General features: G+C 34.6%; 1 protein-coding gene across 1 annotated transcript in view; it reads left to right on the forward strand.

The window, feature by feature from the left end:
- LOC131849782 (uncharacterized) overlaps positions 1-21,499 on the forward strand; it is a 124,888-nt gene extending 103,389 nt beyond the window's left edge. The window contains exon 2 of the mRNA XM_059199904.1: positions 20,038-21,499. Within this exon, the coding sequence (XP_059055887.1) occupies positions 20,038-21,497 (1,460 nt within the window). The 3' untranslated portion in view covers positions 21,498-21,499. The remainder of the gene's footprint in view (positions 1-20,037) is intronic.
- The last annotated feature ends 651 nt before the right edge of the window (positions 21,500-22,150 follow it).

A 22,150-nucleotide genomic window follows, 5' to 3' on the forward strand; every position in this document is an offset into this window, starting at 1 on the left:
AGTTTATATATATACATGATTTTCTATTCTATTCTATTCTTTTGACTGAATAATCTATATATATAACTCAAAGGTGACTGACGTAGTGATGTATCAACGCACAGCCCAAACCACTGGACGGATCGGGCTGAAATTTGGCATGCAGATAGATGTTATGACGTAGGCATCCACTAAGAAAGGATTTCTATTAATTCTACCCCCAAGGGTATAAATTGGGGATGAAAGTTTGTATGAAACTTTGTCAATTTTAAACCGAGCGGGCTGAGACTTTGCATGCATAAATCTACTATGACGTAGGCATTCCCTAAGAAAGGATTTTGATAAATTCCACCCCTAAGGGGATAAATTAACGCGAGCGAAGCCGCGGGCAAAGGCAAGTTTTATCTACAATACTTTATGGTGTACTGTATATATTTGTATAATAATCATTTCACATTATTACCTCTTTTCATGACAACTGTCCGCTTATAGTCAAGACAGATGCATTCCATAGTTCACCTACAAAATATTGTCACGTCACTCGCCTCATACAGCTCTGTTCTATATATACATTTTCTTGTAAATCTTATATTCTAATATAGTAATTATTTGTTGAGGGTCTATTTTACAAAACAATTATTACCGACCCCACAACTTATGGTATAAAAAGTTAAAGAGTGTATGTTTGTTTGTTCGCGGTAATCTCCGGTTCTGCGGATCCGATTGCAAAAATTCTTTCACTGTTAAAAAGGTATATTATCTTCGAATGCTATAGGCTATATAACAGCACGCTATGGTCAACAGGAGCGGAGCAGAAATGAAAAATGTGCACATCTTATCATCCTCCACTAGTGATCTGCCAGCGTAAACTTTTAGCATTAAACTTTGTCATCGATTTAAAAAAAATCATATATAATGAAAGAAAGAAAGAAAGAAAGAAAGAAAGAAAGAAAGAAAGAAAGAAAAAATATTTAATCAGTGCTTTTCAACGATGTCACAATATAAATATATATCTATTTATAGTCGTAACTTAGGTTCTTAGGGATCGAACCTACGACTGTCAGAAGGTGTCGTGAAATTTACACTGGCGCCGGATTATCATCACCAGTGAAGGAAGAAAAATGTTCATTTTATCATCCTTCACTGGTGATAAGCCGGCGCCAGCGTATACTGTTAGATTTATTCCTTATCATCGATTTAAAAAAAACATGTACTTTAAGAAAGAAAGAAACAAACAAACAAACAAAAAATATTTAATTAGTGCTTTTCAACGATGTTACAATATAAATATATATCTATTTATTAATAATTTATTTAATATTAATTATTATATATAATCGTAACTTAGGCTCTTAGGAATCGAACCTGCGACCATTAGAAGGCGCCAAGGAACGGTTGGTAATATTTAATACGAAAGTACATACATGGCGAAAGTTGTCTTGAGCGCTATTTGCAGAATCTTGAAGAGAAAGTTCCTTTACACTTGTCCGTTGCCTACTTACGATCAGATCAGCCCTTTACAAACGGACAGATCAACAGATCAATACCTTCACAGTAATTCTAATTATTTAAAACTTAAATAATAATAATTGACGACCTCGGTGGTCTAGCGGTCTAGCACACCGCTTTACATCCGATGGTCGCGGGTTCGATTCCTCGCACGGCACAAACATTTGTATTCATGAATATGATTGTTTGTATCGGTCGGGGTGTTTTCTATGTATAATTAGTATGTATTTACAAAAAAATATCTATGTATTTGTATCAGTTGTCTAGTACCCGTAACACGAGCTTTAGCTAGCTTAACTTGGCTCTAGATGGCGCTGTGTGAATTGTCCTGAGATTATTATTAATAATAATATAAATAAATAACCTTGAACAATCAACACAGCGCCATCTAGTCCCACGGTAAGCCTACCTACCTATACTATATACTAGCTGGAGAACAGCCCAGACTCTGACTGACTCAGAAAGTAAATGAAATTTCTAAAATAAATGTACTATATTATACTCCTTATAACTTTAGCTATCTGCGAGTGAAAGTCTCGTCAAAATCGGCCCAGCCGTTTCAGAGATTAGCAAGAGACAGAGAGACAGCCAAAAATGTATATATACAATAATTGTTAGGGTGGGCAACGCACATGTGACACCCCTAGTGTTTCAGGCGTCGATAGGCTACAGTAACAGTTTACCATCAGGTGGGCCGTATGCTTGTTTGCCACCTATGTGATATAAAAAAAATATAATTACCGTATTTACTTTCAAAGGAAAGGCATACTTATTTTTTTTATCTATCGCTCATTCGGAAAGTTGTCTCATCACAAGAAGAACGAGCATGAATCTTGCGTGTTGCTCTTTTAAATCTTATATATAAAATTCTCGTGTCACAGTTTTCGTTCCCATACTCCTCCGAAACGGCTTGACCGATTCTCATGAAATTTTGTGAGCGTATTCAGTAGGACTGAGAATCAGCCAACATCTATTTTTCATCCCCCTAAATGTTAGGGGCAGTCCACCCCTAATTTTTTTTTTATTTTAAGGCAAAACAACGTTTGCCGGGACAGCTAGTAATTGTATATATGTATAAATATTGCTACATATAATTCAGTTATGGCAACTTTTAAAGAATAACTAATTATTAAAATTAAAACGCACGTATTTCATTGTATTTCCTCTATACGTCAATGTATATAAAAATAAATTTAATATTTTAGTTGATTACATCATGTAAATTCATTAAAATTCATTAAGTTTGACTTAATTACGTATCACGCAAGTGTATTTAAACAAAGACTATAACTAGCAATTACATGGGACTTTGTCCGCGTCGATTTTATTTATTTCTATTTTTTTTTTAATAAAAGTAGCCTAAGTTACTCTGTGACTTCGTCTGCGTGAATTTTATTTATTACATAATCATTATATAGTATAAAACAAAGTCGCTGTCGCTGTCTATCCGTCCCTATGTATGCTTAAATCTTTAAAACTACGCAACGGATTTTGAAGCGTTTTTTTTTAATAGACAGAGTGATTCAAGAGGAAGGTTTATATATATAATACATGTACACCCGGGCGAAGCCGGGGCGAGTAGCTAGTATACTATAAATTAACTAAGTTAGTTTTTATAACATTAGTCAAAATCGGTCCAGCAGATTCAGAGATTAGTAAGAACAATGAGACAGATCTTTGAAATTATAACGGTGTCACGTGTGCATTGCTGACCCTCAAAGAACCTCAATATATTATTCTTGAAAAACCCCAGTAATCTAAAGAAAACATCACCAATGGTCTTTTCTAGTGACTACAGAGGTTTGCTTTCCGACTTTAACACACCCTTCTTGAAAACCCCATGCTGTATTCTCTATAGAAAACCTTAGCAGTTCATTTCCAGCGGTAAAGAACACCGCTTTTCCGATGGTCGCGGGTTCGATTTCTCGCACGGCACAAACATTTGTATTCATTGTTTGTGTCGGTCTGGATGTTCTATGTATAGTATGTATATATTTACAAAATATATATATATGTATTTGTATCAGTTATTTAGTACCCATAACTCTTTACTTTAACTTGGGTCTAGATGGCGCTGTGTGAATTGTTCAGGGTTATTTATTGTAAGTGTATGCGGGAGGAAGCACCTCTGAAACCGCACTGTCCGAGACCACTTAGGTTCTAGCGTGTGGGGATGAATTCCCTGTCGATGGCGAGCGGTGCTATGGTAAAAGGTAGTCCATAGTCGAATAATTCTTTACCTACTCGAATATTAACAGATAATTGACGACCTCGGTGGTCTAGCGGTCTAGCATACCGCTTTACAACCGATGGTCGCGGGTTCGATTCCTCGCACGGCACAAACAAATGTATTCATGAGTATGATTGTTTGTATCGGTCTGGGTGTTTTCTATGTATAATATGTATGTATTTACAAAAAAAATATATGTATTTGTATCAGTTATGTAGTACCCATAACACAAGCTTTAGCTAGCTTAACTTGGGTCTAGATGGCGCTGTGTGAATTGTCCTGAGATTATTATTATTATTATTATTTTTATCCAAAAATTCTCATCTCTCCTCTCCCCTATTATTATTATTATTATAATTGAGGTGTAGCGTTCGGAAACGCTTTTAACTGAGCAGTTAGCACTGAGCTGTTAATTCTCAACACTTAGCGAGAGAGTGCAATGAAATCCGACCTACATGCTAGTGTCGTATTCACTTGGCTGCCATTCAATGATTCTTGACATTCTGCCACACGTTTCCGGATATCACTGTATCTAAGTTTGAATAAAGATTAGGAATAGGAATTAACAAGTCGCTGCAAGTAGAATACCTAATGGATACAGGTTTGAGTGAGAGAGAGAGATTTCATATATATATATAAAACTCAAAGGTGACTGACTGACATAGTGATCTATCAACGCACAGCCCAAACCACTAGACGGATCGGGCTGAAATTTGGCATGCAGTCTACCTACATGTTATGACGTGGGCACCCGCTAAGAAAGGATTTTGATTAATTCTACCCCCAAGGGGATAAAATAGGGGATGAAAGTTTGTCAATTTTAAAACCGATCGGGCTGAGACTTTGCATGCATAAAGCTACTACGACGTAGGCATCCCCTAAGAAAAGATTTTGATAAATTCCACCCCTAAAGGGGTAAATTAACGCGAGCAAAGCCGCGGGCAAGCTAGTTTTATATATACATGTAACAGATATGTCTTTCAGTATTTCACACCCACACCTTACTTCTTACTTCTGTAAGTATTTGCATTCCTGAGTATGATTGTTTGTCACTCTGTGTGTTTTCTACGTATATTATGTATGTATTTAAAAAAAAAAATTTAAATGTTAGTACTTATAACAGAAGCTTTGCTGGCCTAAGTAGAGGTTCAAAGATCTAACGGTGCCGTCACATTAAAATCATATCCCTCAGGCGGGAGTTGGATTTCGGCCGCTCTATAAGTCCATAGTAAAATGTATATATGTATTCATACAGTTGTCTAATACCGATAAGCCATACCTTATTTAGATTTCACTTGGCAGATGTATAAATTTGACCCCAGAGCGTATCCGACTACTTCGTTCAGGAAATTATAAAAACTCGTTCGCCAATTGGCGAGTGTACAGGAAATCTGAACAACTTGTAACTGGAGGTCAATTTTAATTCTGAGCTGTCACGATGGCTTGTAAGGAAGAAACCTGATTACAAACGATGATATTATACGAGAATTTAATATGTTAGTAATTTTATTTGTTAGTAAGTTTTTTTTTTTATTTATTTATTTATTTGAGCAACCAACAAGATTTACATTATGAGGTTACAATTATTATCACTTCAAAAAGTTCAGGTATATAGTATTGACTTAATTACTGATTGCCACGGCATGTGTAAATGTTTACAGAAGTTTATCTGTATTTTACTTTATTTATATATACTTTTTTAATTTTTATTTATTAAGTATAAATATTACAATTTTAATTTTTTAATCTTAACAGTATTAATGAAGCGAATTGAAGATTATGTTTCTTTAATGTAATACATAATATGAAATAAAATTACGCAACGGATTTTGAATGTTTATATGTATAATACATGTACACCCGGGCAAAGGCGGGGCGAGTAGCTAGTACTATACATACCCAGACTGATACAAACAATCATACTCGTGAATACAAATATTTTCACAGTGTAAGGAATTGAACCCGCGACCATCGGAAGTGAAGCGGTGTGCTAAACAGCTATACCATCGAAGCTGTCAAATATAAGTATCGAACCGTATATTTGAATACGTCTATGTTATGATATATCCTTGGGGAAATTCGCAGGAAATTTCTCGGCCTGGTGTAATATTACAAGGTATCAGTATGGAGGAGCAGGAAGGGGCACTGAACTGTATATTCCCTAGAGACTCATTTTTCAAAACTGACGCAGTTTACTCAGTTTGCTCGTTATAATAATAATCCTTACTAATATATATGCTACAAGTATCTCTGTCTGTCTGTCGCGTAAATACTATGGAACCCATTCAATGTCTGACGAACTTTCAGACCAAAACTACAGAACCGATTCAAATTAAATTTGGTATACGGATAGTGTAGACCCTGAGAAAGGACGTAGGCTACTTTATAATGCGAAGAAAGGGTTGTGACGGGTTGAAAGCGGAGATGAAAAAAAAAGGTTGTATAGAAGTATCGTTATTTTTAAAGCTAGAAGCTAGAAACTGATTTTTTTAGGCTATTGATTAAATATTAATAAATAAGACATTCAAAGTTTATAAACATTTTAATTCCTTAAGATAAAATGAATTAGGGGATGAAAGTTAAGTTTGTACGAAAATTCGTCATTTTTTAAGCTAGAACTATGAAATTTTTTTCTGTAGATTTTTATAAATAGCCTAAATAATTAAAAATTACACTATTTTAGGCGTTCGAAGTCGCGGGCACAGCTATCAATTACTATTATCACATAGTAATTAAAACCTAACGTTTGCCGGTTTGCTATTTTTGGGACTACGACGCGTTGTTGCCGAAAAAAAACGGTAATTGTTTACTTAGGTGGTTTCATAATGATTATCAATCTATCAACCTATCAATCTGTCATGTGTCTACAAACTGCGCATTATCAGATAATTCTATTTGAATAATAAAATACTCGTCAGTGTTTACTACTAAGATCCTCACTTGGTTTAAGGAAAGATGTATAATTTTAATATATAGAATTAATTTATAATAATAATAACATAATCTAAATATATATAACTCAAAGGTGACTGACTGACATAGTGATCTATCAACGCACAGCCCAAACCACTGGACCGATCGGGCTGAAATTTGGCATGCAGGTAGATGTTATGACGTAGGCTAAGAAAGCATTTTGATTAATTAGGTAGAATTCAAGGGGATAAAATAGGGAATGAAAGTTTGTATGAAACTTTGTCAATTTTAAACCGATCGGGCTGAGACTTCGCATGCATAAAGATACTATGACATAGGCATCCCCTAGGCCCTAATTTTTTACACACGCTAAACAAAAGTAAAGCCACAAAAACTATACCTAATTAATAATAATACTTCTTAACGCGAGTGAAGCCGCGGTCAAAAGCTAGTAATAACATAACATTACACGATAAAATCAACATAAAAGTATATCTTGTAGATATAGCGATATCAAATACACTCTGAACAGGACTGAACCGCTGGCTGGCACTACAATTCCTTATTTTTAAACATTTATAATTTTAGATTTTCCGCGGTGTCTCAAGACGAAGGTTTACGACCAATGTGTGTTGCCAGTGACGTGGTCGCTAACTATGGGCCCCATCAACAAGCTCAGAGTCACTCAGAGGACAATGGAGAGGGCTATGCTCGGAGTTACTCTGCGTGATCGAATCAGAAATGAGGAGATCCGCAGAAGAACCAGAGTGACCGACATAGCCCGAAGAATTGCAAAACTGAAGTGTCAAAAGGCAGGCACATAGATCGTAGGACAGATGGCCGTTGGGGCAGTAAAGTCCTCGAGTGGCGACCACGGACCGGAAGACGCAGCGTGGGAAGGCCTCCAGCAAGGTGGACCGACGATCTGGTCAAGATCGCTAGAAGGCATTGGATGCGAGCAGCGCAGAACCGATCGTCGTGGAGATCTTTGGGGGAGGCCTATGTCCAGCAGTGGACGTCTTCCGGGCTGCGATGATGATGATGATGATGATAATTTTATATGAATACTAGCTTTTGCCCGCGGCTTCGCTCGCGTTAAATTAACCCCTTAGGGGTGGAATTTATCAAACTCCTTTCTTACGCCCACCCTGGACTAGACCATCGAGGCCGTCGTCGAACTGCGAACATTTTATAATTTGATTAATTTGTTTATTGATTTCAATTCAAGGTTTACTTTCGATTGCGTGTCCGATAGGATTAGTAATCTTGTTCTTAATATAAGATTTACATAAAAAGTAGTATTGTATCGGATGTTATTTTGTTTCCTGTTCTTTGTTCGGTTTATTATAAGTTTTAGATTGCATAGTGGGTGAATAAATCGCGGATTTTTTTTTAATATTAACACAAGCATATTGGTTTAGACAAAGAAATACATTTGAAGTGTCGGTTTGTGATTTCATATTGACAGATTTTTACTAAATGCGTAAAAGTAAAAGGGATGTAAGGGAGCGCGAACACCAGCCCAGTGCTCTAAGTCAACCTCACCTGCTCGCGGCACATCCTGCTAAATAACAGACGAGGCTCTGACGACCGACAAATGGCGGTATAACCATTCTATCTACACAGTTTCAAATCCCACAGACTGATGATGGGCAGCAGCGTCATCGGTGCGAGAAACTGTGTACTGCGATCGCTGAAGTGGCAGTGGGCTGGTCATATCTGTCGCAGAACCGATGCTCGCTGGAGTAGGCGTGTTCTAGAGTGGAGACCGCGAATTGGCAAACGTAGTGTAGGACGCCCCGCAGCTAGGTGGAGCGACGACTTACGTAGGGTTGCGGGTAGTAACTGGATGAGAAGGGCTGAAGATCGTGCCCAGTGGCGTGCCTTGGGAGAGGCTTATGTCCAGCAGTGGACTGCAGTGGGCTGATGATGATGAAAAGTAAATACAATACTTATATATATTTAACTAGCTACTCGCCCCGGCTTCGCACTGGTATACATGTATTATATGTATAAATGGAAGATTTATACATAAATACATATATTTCTGGAATCACTCTATCTATTAAAAAAAACCGCTTCGAAATACGTTGCGTAGTTTTAAAGATTTAAGCATAGGGACAGACAAACAGCGACTATACTATGTAATGATATTGTACCAATTTTTTTTTATTTAAATAATAAAATTCTGTTAACATAATGATTCATAGCATTATCTAGAGTATATTGAATCTTATATATAAAATTCTCGTGTCACAGTTTTCGTTCCCATACTCCTCCGAAACGGCTTGACCGATTCTCATGAAATTTTGTGAGCGTATTGAGTCTCGGCCTGAGAATCGGCTAACATCTATTTTTCATCCCCCTAAATGTTAGGGGTAGTCCAACCCTAAATTTTGTTTTTATTTTAAGGCAAAACAACGTTTGCCGGGACAGCTAGTGTGTCTATATAATTTATCTTTTAGTCATACATAGTGTTGGATTACAATCCAGTTTTGTACCGAACTACACGCTCCTAATCAAATTGTAATCTGTTTTGTGTGCTAATAAATAATGTGGTGCTGGACCTATTTTGTGTGCTAATAAATAATGTGGTGCTGGACCTATTTTGATGGGACTTTCACTACACAATAGGTAATGTCACAAAACGGAACCTAAGCTACTTTTATTTAAAATTTTTATTTAGTTTATCAATAAGAAATGAAATATCATGCGGACGAAGTTGCAGTTGACTGTTTTTTTATGTTTATATTTACCATGACAATGTTATTTCTTTGCTCTAAACAAGTTTAGTTAGAATGTGTATATAGGGAGTCTGTATTTTTATATAGTGACTGATAAAGATTTTCAGAAAATCATAAAATCATTTATTTACTCATTAACTTAAATATTAATTAGTATAATATAGAGTAATTTTAACGTCGAAATACCAATCAGATATGCACCGCGTATATCGTAAAGGTTATTGCACAATGCACAGGTGTCGTTGGCGCTAAACAGTGTGATGTAAGTGTTTGCTTAACCTAACAAGACGGTAATCACTTTATGTAACATCAGTTAGTTCCACGTGTGACATGTTTTGAAGAATAGAAATATTTACAATAGTCAAACTTGTGGCGTGGTCTTTTTTTTTTATAGATGATAATGGAATGGTGCACCCGCCTGCGCTAACGGTTTACGCTGGCGGGGCACCAGTGGAGGATGATAAGATGAGCATGAGGTCAGGTCAGGTAGCCCATCGTGACAAATTCAAGAATTTATCACGATGGTTTTTCAGGGGAAACCGCGTGGAGGTCAACCTGACATGGTACATTCAGCAATAAGATCATCAGTCCACATTACAATCCCCTTTCCCCCAGGCTCCACCTCCTCTAATATGGTTGAGTGCAATGATGGCTGGCTCATCCGTCATACTCGTGAACGGGTGCTGATTGTGGGGACTGGTCTGTTCGGGTTACGAACACTGATTAGACTTTTTGCTTTTGCAATAACATATGCTGGTGGTCACTCTATTCTTCCAAATTTGAATTTAAAAATGAATCTGTATTATTATAAACATGTATTTTGAAAAGAATACGAGCTGAGTTTCTTGTCAGTTCTTCTCATCTCGAAATCATTCCTGACTGGTGATGAAATGATTTCGGTACTGGTAGAATTGACATATCATAAGAGTCTGTAATAGACCTACATGTTAATTCCTCTGTCTAATTCAAATTCAAAAATCATTTATTCATGTAGGACATTTTAGCCGCTTATGAACGTCAAGTTTTTACATTAGAATTGTTTTTCCCTACCATCCAGTTCGGTATATAGATCCAATTGAGAAGAACTGGCAAGAAACTCAATTGAATTACTTTTTTTTTTTAAATCCAGTTTATTTACAATGCATAGGTATTTATATAGGTGTCTATGTCTAACATTAAATGAAAATCCCGAACATGAAAACTATTGCCATGCACGCTCGTCATTTAAGTAATCGTTTAGTGACTAATAGGCCTTGCTCAGTAAATATGATTTAACAGATGTTTTGAATTTATTTAAGGGTAATTTCAATATATCCTTTGGTATCTTATTGTAAAATTTTATACCTATTCCCATAAAAGACCTATTGACTTTTTCTAAACGATACTTGGGGACAGCAAGTTTGTCTTTAAATCTAGTATTAATATTATGATGTCAATAAGATTTTCCCGAATTACCGCCTACATTGTTTTATGTGTAACTCTATCTACTGTATGGTGTTGAATATGACTTATCGGCCAAGCAAAGGATTGCTCTATCTACTCCAAGGCGTACATTGTCGCCATGTTTAAGCAATGTCCGAGCCACTTGATTATCAATACAGGGTCATTCCACTCTAGTACAGTCGTGCGTTTACTACAAAACTCTGATCGAAATACTTATTTGGGATTTACTAGTTAATTTCCATCACAATTTGAATATATTCTTTCCTACTATACTAACGAGTATGTTGTGTATCTGAAATGTATTTTTAGGTATCACATTAGATTCCAAGTTGCAATGGGGTGCTCATATTGCTAAATTGGCGAGTCGACTTAGTTCTGCCGCTTATGCGGTAAGAAGAATTAGACAATTAACAGACGTGGCAACGGCTAAACTTGTCTATTTTAGCTATTTCCATAGCATTATGTCGTATGGTATTTTGTTATGGGGCAAAGCAGCTGATATAAATACAATATTTACTTTACAAAAGAGGGCCTGTCGCTCCATTTATGGTATGGGTTCATTATTTGTATAAAAAAAATCTATTAAAAAGAGCAACACACAAGTTTCTTGCTCGTTCTTCTTGTGATGAATCTGCATTCCGAATGAGTGGTAGAATCAAAATATGACTATTCAAAAGTGCTTGTAATGATATTATTTGATTTCTATTTCTATTTCTATGAGAGGTAAATTTATGACTACCTCGGTAGCATAGCGGTGTAGCCGATGGTCGCGGGTTCGGTTTGATTGTTTGTATCGGTCTGGGTGTTTTCTATGTATAATATGTATGTATTTACGAAATATATATATATCAGTTACCTAGTACCCATAACACAAGCTTAATCTAGCTTAACTTGAGTCTAGATGGCGCTGTGTGCTGAAAGATCAGCTGCGGCCAACAGCATTAGAGTAGTCCGAAAAAAAACTTATATACTAATAGTACAGTGGTCTAGCCTATTGCCGCGGGTTCGATTCCTCGCTCGGTACAAACTTGAATTCAAAACTACGATTGTTTGTATCGGTCTGGGTGTTTTCTATGTATGATATGTATGTATTTACGAAAAAATAATCTATGTATTTGTATCAGTTATCTAGTACCCATAACACAATCTTTAGCTAGCTTAACTTGGGTCTAGATGGCGCTGTGTGAATTGTCCTGAGATTATTATATATGTAACTGTAGTCAATATGATTTTGTAAGTACGGACAGTGGAAGTTTTTAATTATATATTGGAAGTGAATTGATTATCTGTACGGATGTCGATTATCAGATATAAGCCATTAGTAGGTTGTAAACATAACAATATTTACGTATAATTACGGGACGTGTATAAAATAGCCGGACGTATAGGTATGTAGGTATGTTATTAAAATATGTATATAATTGTAAATGTCTTTATTAATGACTAGCTACTCGCCCCGGCTTCGCACGGGTGTACATGTATTATACATATAAACCTCCCTCTTGAATCACTCTATCTGTTAAAAAAAACCGCTTCAAAATCCGTTGCGTAGTTTTAAACATATAAGCATACATAGGGACAGACAGCGACAGCGACTTTGTTTATACTATGTAATGATAAGTATATAACATTTGTTAGTCAGTTAGATAGTAGTACCAGTGGCACTCAATGAGGAAATAGCCATTATTATTGCTAAAAGTTGCATATAGATGGCGTGATTGGTATCGATGGAATTCTTCATAGTTTTGCAAACGTTTTAAAAAACAAAACTGTGTTTTCAAAATAGTTTAATCCATTTTTAAAAAAATATATATACATGTTAAAATGAAATAATGCGTTTAGAAAAGTAATTTTCATATATTTACTCATTTTGTTATTTTCCAGTACTTAATTACACTTTAATCAGTGCTAATACGGGGCTCAATGTTTTCAAAATGCTTTCATAGATGGCATTGTTGTCATTTGTATCGGCCTAATTAAATGTCTTTTTTATATTTTCCAATAATAAGCACTTAATATATTATTATTGTAAATTAAACATATAAAAAAAGTTTAAGTAAATTAAAAATAGCCGAACAAGCAAATAATACTATTTCCAATAATACTTATGTATGAAGTGTTGTCATATTAAAAATAAATACATGTATTATCGATTTTTTTTAATAATCGATAACAGGATTTTATTACAGCGCATTATTCGATGATGCTTTTAATGAGTCGTTGTGAACAGTAAATTTTCATTATTTTGTATTAAGTATAGCAGTATTCCGTTTCAAAGAACGGAATATAGTAGTACATTATTAGTGTCGTTGGTTATTTACATTTGTACTGAAAAATCGATTACATAATAATTTAAAATATCGAGTACGAATCGTAGCTGTCTTCGAATACTGGAAACTGGTAAGATTAAAATAGTTTAAAAAAAAAGAGAGAAATCGACCCTAACTCGAATACCATAAAGTTTATTTTCCTTTCTCATTAATATCATAGCAGTTTGTTTTTAACTTGCGTATGACTCTGTGGTATGATGTTTAACGTGTATTGTTATTGTACGGTGCATACATTTCAAAAATTATATTTTAATGTAGGTACAAACATTTCTTTCATACATTTCATACATGTCAAAAATTATCTTTTAATGTAGGTACATACATTTCTTTCATACATTTCATACATGTCAAAAATATCTTTTAATGTAGGTACATACATTTATTTCATACATTTCATACATTTCAAAAATGAACTTTTTATGTAGGTACATACATTGTTTTCATACATCTCATACATTTCAAAAATTATATTTTAATGTACATACATTTCTTTCATACATTTCATACATTTCAAAAATGAACTTTTTATGTAGGTACATACATTTCTTTCATACATCTCATACATTTCAAAAATTATATTTTAATGTAGGTACATACATTACTTTCATACATTTCAAAAATTATATTTTAATGTAGGTACATACATTTCTTTCATACATTTCATACATGTCAAAAATTATCTTTTAATGTAGGTACATACATTTCTTTCATACATTTCATACATGTCAAAAATTATCTTTTAATGTAGTTACATACATTTCTTTCATACATTTCATACATTTCAAAAATGAACTTTTTATGTAGGTACATACATTGTTTTCATACATCTCATACATTTCAAAAATTATATTTTAATGTAGGTACATACATTTCTTTCATACATTTCATACATTTCAAAAATGAACTTTTTATGTAGGTACATACATTTCTTTCATACATTTCATACATGTCAAAAATTATCTTTTAATGTAGGTCCTTACATTTCATACATTTCAAAAATTTCATACAATACATTTCTTTCATACATTTCAAAAATTATCTTTTAATGTAGGTGCATACATTTCACACATTTCAAAAATTTCATACAATACGTTTCTTTCATACATTTCAAAAAGTATTTTTTAATGTAGGTACATAACACCCCATGTCAGACCCCTTATATTTGGAAGAAACTTAAAAATAATGCCAAAAATATTAGATGAATATATTTTTAATACGAATATTGTTTTATTTTTGTTCATCAACTTTATCCCTCACTAACAATACTAGTAGTAGTACATAACCTGGTTTATACCGCTAAAGATATTGAAAGATATACGAGTAATTCAGAATGTTATCAAGTTCAAAATAAGCACACATTACTTGCTTAGATAACAGAGTAATATTACTAGTAATAAAAACATTTGTAATACCCATATGTATACTACGTATGTATAGTAAGTACTTACCCTGCGGCGCCGTGAGACTCGTCTAAGTACTTCATCTACTCATCTACGCGCGGTAACCGCGCCGACCGACCAATAGGATAGCGCCTCTCGTGTTTCCAGAAAGTTCGCTCCTAACGGACGATATAGTAGTAAGGCAATGAGTGTCCCAGTGATATCATTATAATATTTTCTCGTTAAATTTTATTGTAATATACACAATTTCGCACTAAATAACGTGTTACCCCGTTACACATTTCTAATAATGAAAAACCTAGACCGACCCTGTTCACTTAATCTTACAAGATCTGACTTTAAAAATTACGATATCCTCATATAGCCTTTCATTTCCCCTTTCAATACTTTTTCGCATTAAAAAGTAGCCTTTCTCAGGGTCTACATTATCTGTCTACCAAATTTCAATTAAATCAGTTCAGTAGTTTTGGCGTGAAAGCGAGACAAACAGACAGACTGAGTTACTTTAGCATTTATAATATTTGTAAGAATATCGCTATTAAAAATAGGGGTTGGTGAAAGACGGGTGAAAATTTAGGCGTGTATGTATTTTCAATGTAACATTATAAATAAATAAAAAATTGTCCATAATACAAAAAAATTTTTTTTCGGGGTAGGCCACCCCTATGACTTAGGGGTATAAAAAATAGATAACAACCCTACCTCAGACCTGGGAAGTATACATATCAAATTTCATCAAAATGTGGGAGAAATATGGCAACTAACACTGTGATACAAAATTTATATATAAGATATAGCGGAATTCTCATTAGGTAAAAGAGGGGTACATCGTAGAATACATGAGGTATATACCAGTAAATTAATTGTAGCTAAAATCAGTCTCATACATATAACGATTGAAATAAAAAATCGTATAGCCCGATTTTGATACGTACGAGTATAAATGTATCAAAATCAGGCTATACGTATAGCGCAGACGCGTTACAACATATCAAAAAAAATAGGCATGGAATGTAAAATAAACCATAACACAATAGGTATATACATTGGCACATAAGCCATATCTGCAGAGTGTCGGCTAACGATATTATACCTACACATTTACATTGAATCTTGAATCGTCCCTAAGGTACACGATACAGTTACCTACATATCTATTATATACATATCTTTGCAAAACAGATGTCATGTAGACTGAATTCACTGCCATCTATTTTCATGCTTTGTTACTAAGCACCCACTAGTAATCCGAACTGCTTCAGATCTAGCGACATCTAGCGGCTACGGTGGCGAAATAAAATAGCCCGAAGAATAGCCCGAGTTAGGAAGGAACCATTTTCTTGTATGGGATGGGGTATCTGTATGTAATATTATGTTATCTGTGGTAGTACTATCATCAGTTAGGAATGTAGTTTATGACATAAACGAATATATTACTAATATTGTAAATATGTAAGTAAATCTGTCTGTCTGTCACTTTTACGCCAAAACTACTGAACCGGTACACAGATAGCCTAGACTCTCAGAAAAGATATAGGCTACTTTTAAATGCGAAAAAAGTATAGTTAGGGGTTAAAAGTGGGGATGGAACTTTGTATGGATATTCGTCCTTTTTTAAACTAGAACGATTTACACAAATATTTATATTCCGTTGTAGGATAACTCATGCGGTATTTTTATGGATGATAATGTAATGGTGCACCCGCCTGCGCTAACGGTTTACGTTGACGGGGCACCAGTGGAGGATGATAAGATGAACACTCATGTTCATCTTATCATCCTCTTGCTCATCCTCGGCATCCATTTGTCACGATGGGCTAACTGACCGGACTGAGGTCCGGTCAGTTAGCCCATCGTGACAAATTCACTAAGAATTTATTCAAATTCAAATTCAAAAATCATTTATTCTTGTAGGACATTTTAGCCCCTTATGAACGTAATTTTTTTACATTGCGTAGCGGTTTCTATGTTGATTGTCGCATGCCTAATCCTTGTTGTTAATTAAATATAAGTAAATCAATATTTATTTAAAAGAGCAACACACAAGTTTCTTGCTTATTCTCCTTGTGATGAATCTGCATTCCGAATAAGTGGTAGAATAAAAAAACTTGACTATTCAAAAGTGCTTATATTAAGTTTATTTGAATAAAGATTATTTCTATTTCTATTACTATTTTTACATTAAATTTTAATTTTTCCCTACTGTCCAGTTCAGTATATACTCGTAAATCCAATTGAGAGGAACTGGCAAGAAACTCAATTGAATCACTTTTTTTTAAAAGCCAGTTTATTTACAATATATATTTATATAGGTGTCTATGTCTAAAATTAAATGAAAATCCCGTACATGAACAACTATTGGCATGCACGCTCGTCATTCAAGTAATCGTTTAGTGAGTAATTGGGTTTGCTCAGTAAATATATATCACGATATTTTCCAGGAGACACCGCGTGGAGGGCAACCTGACAAGGTACATTGTTAGCAATAAGATCATCTGTCCATTACTAACAATCCCTTATCCCCCCTACCTACTACTCATCCCATATTATATAACAAATGGCAGATGTATTATGTTTATGATCATTTTTATCGCCAGCATCAGCCATTTTATGGGCAATCCGTCGCAGTAATAATCACGTGTGCGAAAACGGGCGCCATACTGACTGATTTTATTGGTATATTTATCATTGTTGTTTATACTAGTTAAGAATTACATTACAGTAGTTCGTAATTCCTTATAGTTAAACTAGCTACTTGCCACGGCTTCGCACGGGTGTACATGTATATGTAAACCTTCCTCTCGAATCACTCTATCTATTAAAGAAAACCGCTTCAAAATCCGTTGCGTAGTTTTAAAGATTCAAGCATACTTAGGGACAGACAGCGACAGCGACTTTGTTTTATACTATGTAGTGAAGTAAACAAACAATGATATAACATTTTACATAGTATTGAAAAGAAAAAAACATATTTATAAATTTGTCACCAACACTGTTTATCACAATATATGTTTTTTTTTATTTAAGATACTTGTCTGTAAGTTGTTAACAAGTACTTGTTTAAAAGGAAACTATTAATAATAACTACTGTTTATTCTTGTTATGCGGAGGAATGAGGACCATGTCTTATGGAAAGTGTATAATATGAATGTGGATGGATGTAAAGGGAGGGGACGCCCTAAGAAAAGATGGATGGATTGTGTGAAAGATGATATGAATAAAAGAAGAGTATGTTTAGATATGACGACTGATAGAGATCAGTGGAAGAGAATGACATACTGCGCCGACCACAAATAATGAGATAAAGGCAAGGCAATGATACGTAGGCAGCGTATTTGAATATAATATATATTCAATATATATATAATATCAAATCAAATCAAATATAGCTTTATTCATGTAGGTCCATCACAGACACTTATGACAAGTCAAATTAATCTACAGTATGATACTTAGTGTAAATTACACTATTTATTGGATACTCTAACATGACAGCTAAGTAACTTCAGTAACAATTTTTAAGACTACAGATATAAAAAATCTAAATATATATAACTCAAAGGTGACTGACATAGTGATCTATCAACGCACAGCCCAAACCACTTTAGTGTGAGTTTAGAGTGATTTAATAGGAAGATTTATATAAATATATAATAAATGTACACCCGTGAGAAGCCAGGGCGAGTAGCTAGTAAATAAATAAAATGAACAATTATGTCAATGTACTGAAATAAATTTAAAAAATATTTTTTACCTTATGTATGTATACTTTATAAAATAGTTTCATTTTTGATACGCAGAACCTCAAGTACTTAGTTAAGGAAAGCTGAAATTTGGAATATGTTTATTTGGAACCGAATTACAAAAACTTGAATATAAGGATCTTTCCTATCAATTACAGGCTACTATCTATTTAACAAACACTTGTACACAATGGGCAGTACAGATCTCTTTGTTGTGACTGCTTTGAGGCCGGAGAAACGGCCGCTCACGTAATCCTGAAGTGCATAGTAGTGGATTTATCCTTAGAATTGTGAGGTTGCTCCAATAAAATAATGGTAATTTATTAAATTTTTAGTATATGGTAGGTTCAATATAAAAAGATAGTTTTTCATCATATTCTGCTGTTTCCAGCGTACAAATATTATGTTGTAATACAGATTTAAAAATATATATTTATTTATTTATATAAAAGAGCAACACACAAGTTTCTTGCTTATTCTTTTTGTGATGAATCTGCATTCCGAATAAGTGGTAGATTAGCGGCTTATATTAAGTTTACTTGAATAAAGATTATTTCTATTTCTATTTCTATTAAAAATTCCAAACATTAAATAATCATTACTATATAAAGTTAGTATAACTTCTTACTTTAGGAATATTATGAAATGTAAGAGAACGTTATTGTTAATTCTAAACTATAAATTTGATACCTTTTTGAAATACGTCACAATCATGTTATTGTTAAACGTTATTGTTAATTCTAAACTATAAATTTGATACCATTTTGAAATACGTCACAATCATGTTACCAGCATTCAAGAGGTCTACAAAGATAGTAATAAGTTTCCTACACTTAGGTTAGGGTAGGATTAGGTTTTTCTTGAGTTAGGTTACTTTAGGAGCTTCTAATCTTTATACACATCCTTATGTGTATTATAACAATCCTCCCATAAGTGCAGATGCTATGTCATAAATTGTAAAGTGCAAGTTTTGTATTGGACAAGAACTAAAATACGAAGCAAGGTGCGGGAAAAGATTATCACTTTACAAATTTTAAAATAGCATCTGCACTTCTGGGAGGATTAGGCTTCTTCTGCTTTTGAGAAAGTCTACTTTAGTAGTCCTTAATCTCTACAAAAATAAGGGTCCACATGATTAGCTAAGTAACTTAAAGGATTTCAACTGTACGATATTGGACAAGGGTTAAAATTCGAAGCTAGGTGTGGAAAAAAATTCCACTTTACAAATTTTAACATACACTAGTTTCGTAGTCCTAGATCTCTACCCAAATAAGAGGTTAAGTAAGGCAAAGATTTTCACTTTACAATTCTTAATATCGCTAAGAAAATATTTTTAATATTTAAACTTGACAAGATCATGCGTACAAAGTTGGCAACAGCTGATGTAATACAAAACAAGTTTGGAGTTGCAAAATTTTAATCAAACACCAGAGCGCTGGCATTGAAATATAATTTTACTCTCAAGTAGCCAAATCCGTTTCGATTAAACGCCTATCAGATCATATTCATATCAGAGGTTTATTAAATTGAAACAGTATTTATAAATACACGCCTGACTAATTTCGATTTAATATTTCTAAGAATATGGAATTATTATCTAGATTATTCGTTGATACATCTATACATAATAATTTTGTTATGATAATAACTACAATTGTTGATTACCATAAAAAAAATCCCAAATTGTCAAAAATTCAAACAACGTTGGTATTCTCGAGAAATAATGTTGATTTTTCCTCTTTCCAGGTGAGAGCTGCATAGAGAAGCCGCTTTCGACTCTCTGGCGAAACTACCAACAGTCGACCAAACCTGATGTGGTGATGAAACTCTCAGTCACCAACTCCGGCCTGAAGGGCTTCACCAAAGAGCACGGCCTCACCGAGTACTGGTCCCACCGCATTACATACTGTGCCAGTCCACCCCACTATCCCAAACTCTTCTGCTGGGTATACAGACACGAGGGCAAGAAGCTCAAACATGAACTCCGATGCCATGCTGTTCTCTGCACCAAAGAAACTATATCAAAGAAGATCACCGAGGAACTCCAAATTAAACTAAAGCAAGCCTTAGTCGAATTTAAGAAGGACAGAATCTCCAAACAGAACGCGAGGCTCAGCCTTGCTAATAGTGTTTACGACAATCCAAGTATGCCACGCAGAAAAATACTTCTCAGCGTAGGTGCAACAAATTATAGGCCGCCTTTAGAGAGATCCAAGTCTGCCCCAAAACTCGGTGCCATTGAAGAACTTTGCTCTGAAGAAGATGAAGAAGAAGCAGAGATGAATGCAAAACAGAACATAGGTACCTGGAGAAAGACTAATGAAAACATGATACTTGATGAATTCTACACCTCACACACTCTTGACAGGCGAAGGCCGGAGATGAAATCTCCGCGTAAATTATCCTGTCCAGAAATGGGTAGAACCCGCACAGATTCTGAAGACAGTTCAGAAGCCACTTCAGAGAAACTGATTGATCTTCTGGTTGAAGAAAGTAACAAAGTAGATATAAAACATAACGATAACGAAACTAGTCAAAGCGATGAGAATTTGGAATCTAGATTGCACACGTTGGAGTCTATTGCAGAATCTAACGAACTGATTGATATCGCAAGGAACAATGAATGCAAGAATCTGCAACTGTTATCTCAAAGTAACTTCCTCGTCACGGATAGCGACGATGGATCCGTTTCTTCAGGCTGCGAAACTGCCAGCACGGTGACGTCTGACACAGAACCATCATCGCTTCCCTCCAACTTCCCGCAGGAAGAAATACAGAAGAAGCAATTAGAAAATGATGACGACATCGCAGTCTTTGACGATATACAACGTTTTGAGCGTTCACCGGTGAGAGCGAGCAGTAAGAGCTGCTCAAATTCGACTCACATGATAAATACAGATAACAACATTCCCAACATGGTATCTCCTGAGGAAGTAAATCACATACCGATTGGAGAAAAGAATACTTTCCGTCGAAGATCCACGTACCCACCTCTGGGTGTCGATTCCAGTATTCTCAACAATTTTGAGGGCAGTTTCGAACCTCTTATTGACCTGACAGACGTAGATAGCCTGACTTCGAGCACTGAAACAGAGGTATTCAAAGGCACAGGCGATAACGACAGCGCATGCAGCGACGAATCTGGTTATTCGGAACTTATAGATAACGGTAAAGATAGCATCATTGGTAATACTATAATGGTATAGAATATAGATGAATATAATGCAACTGTAGATACATTTGAGAATAATATAATATATACAAGGCACAATTTGTAGCTTAATTTTTATGAATTACTCGTAATTGTAGCGAACGTTGTGTTTTTATTAGTTTTTTGTAAATAAACAGGGTACGACTGTACTTGAGATCCAGTTAACGATTCTATCGTTAATTGTTTGTAAATATCATAATGTATTGTCACTTAAAGTGTAACATGAACTTTATTAGATTTTATTGTTTTTCTTGTATATTTCGTTGGACGCGTCCTCAAGCATTCTTGTTTCATACATATTTATTGTTATATTATATTAAATGTCCATATATTATGTATGACACAATCAAAACCGTAGGTACTTACACATTCCATTATACCTTTGTTTGAGGTAATTCATTGATGTCTGTAGTAAGGATCAATTGAAAGAAATAAAAGTCTAAAAATTAATTCATCGTTTTATTTGCTAACTGCACCTAGGGTACTGTATGTTTGTTTGTGTTTCGTGAGACTTTTTAAGTGAATCAGACAGGCTTTAGTCGGTACAAATTCTTGCATAACATCTTAGTTCTTAGTAATGACAAAGACGGAAAGGAAATATACAGAAATGATTGTATAGAAATGATTCTGTATAAATATTTCCATTCT

Source organism: Achroia grisella, unplaced genomic scaffold, assembly GCF_030625045.1.
Source record: "Achroia grisella isolate CSIRO2021 unplaced genomic scaffold, CSIRO_AGI_Agris_v1 utg1112, whole genome shotgun sequence".
NCBI lineage: Eukaryota > Metazoa > Arthropoda > Insecta > Lepidoptera > Pyralidae > Achroia > Achroia grisella.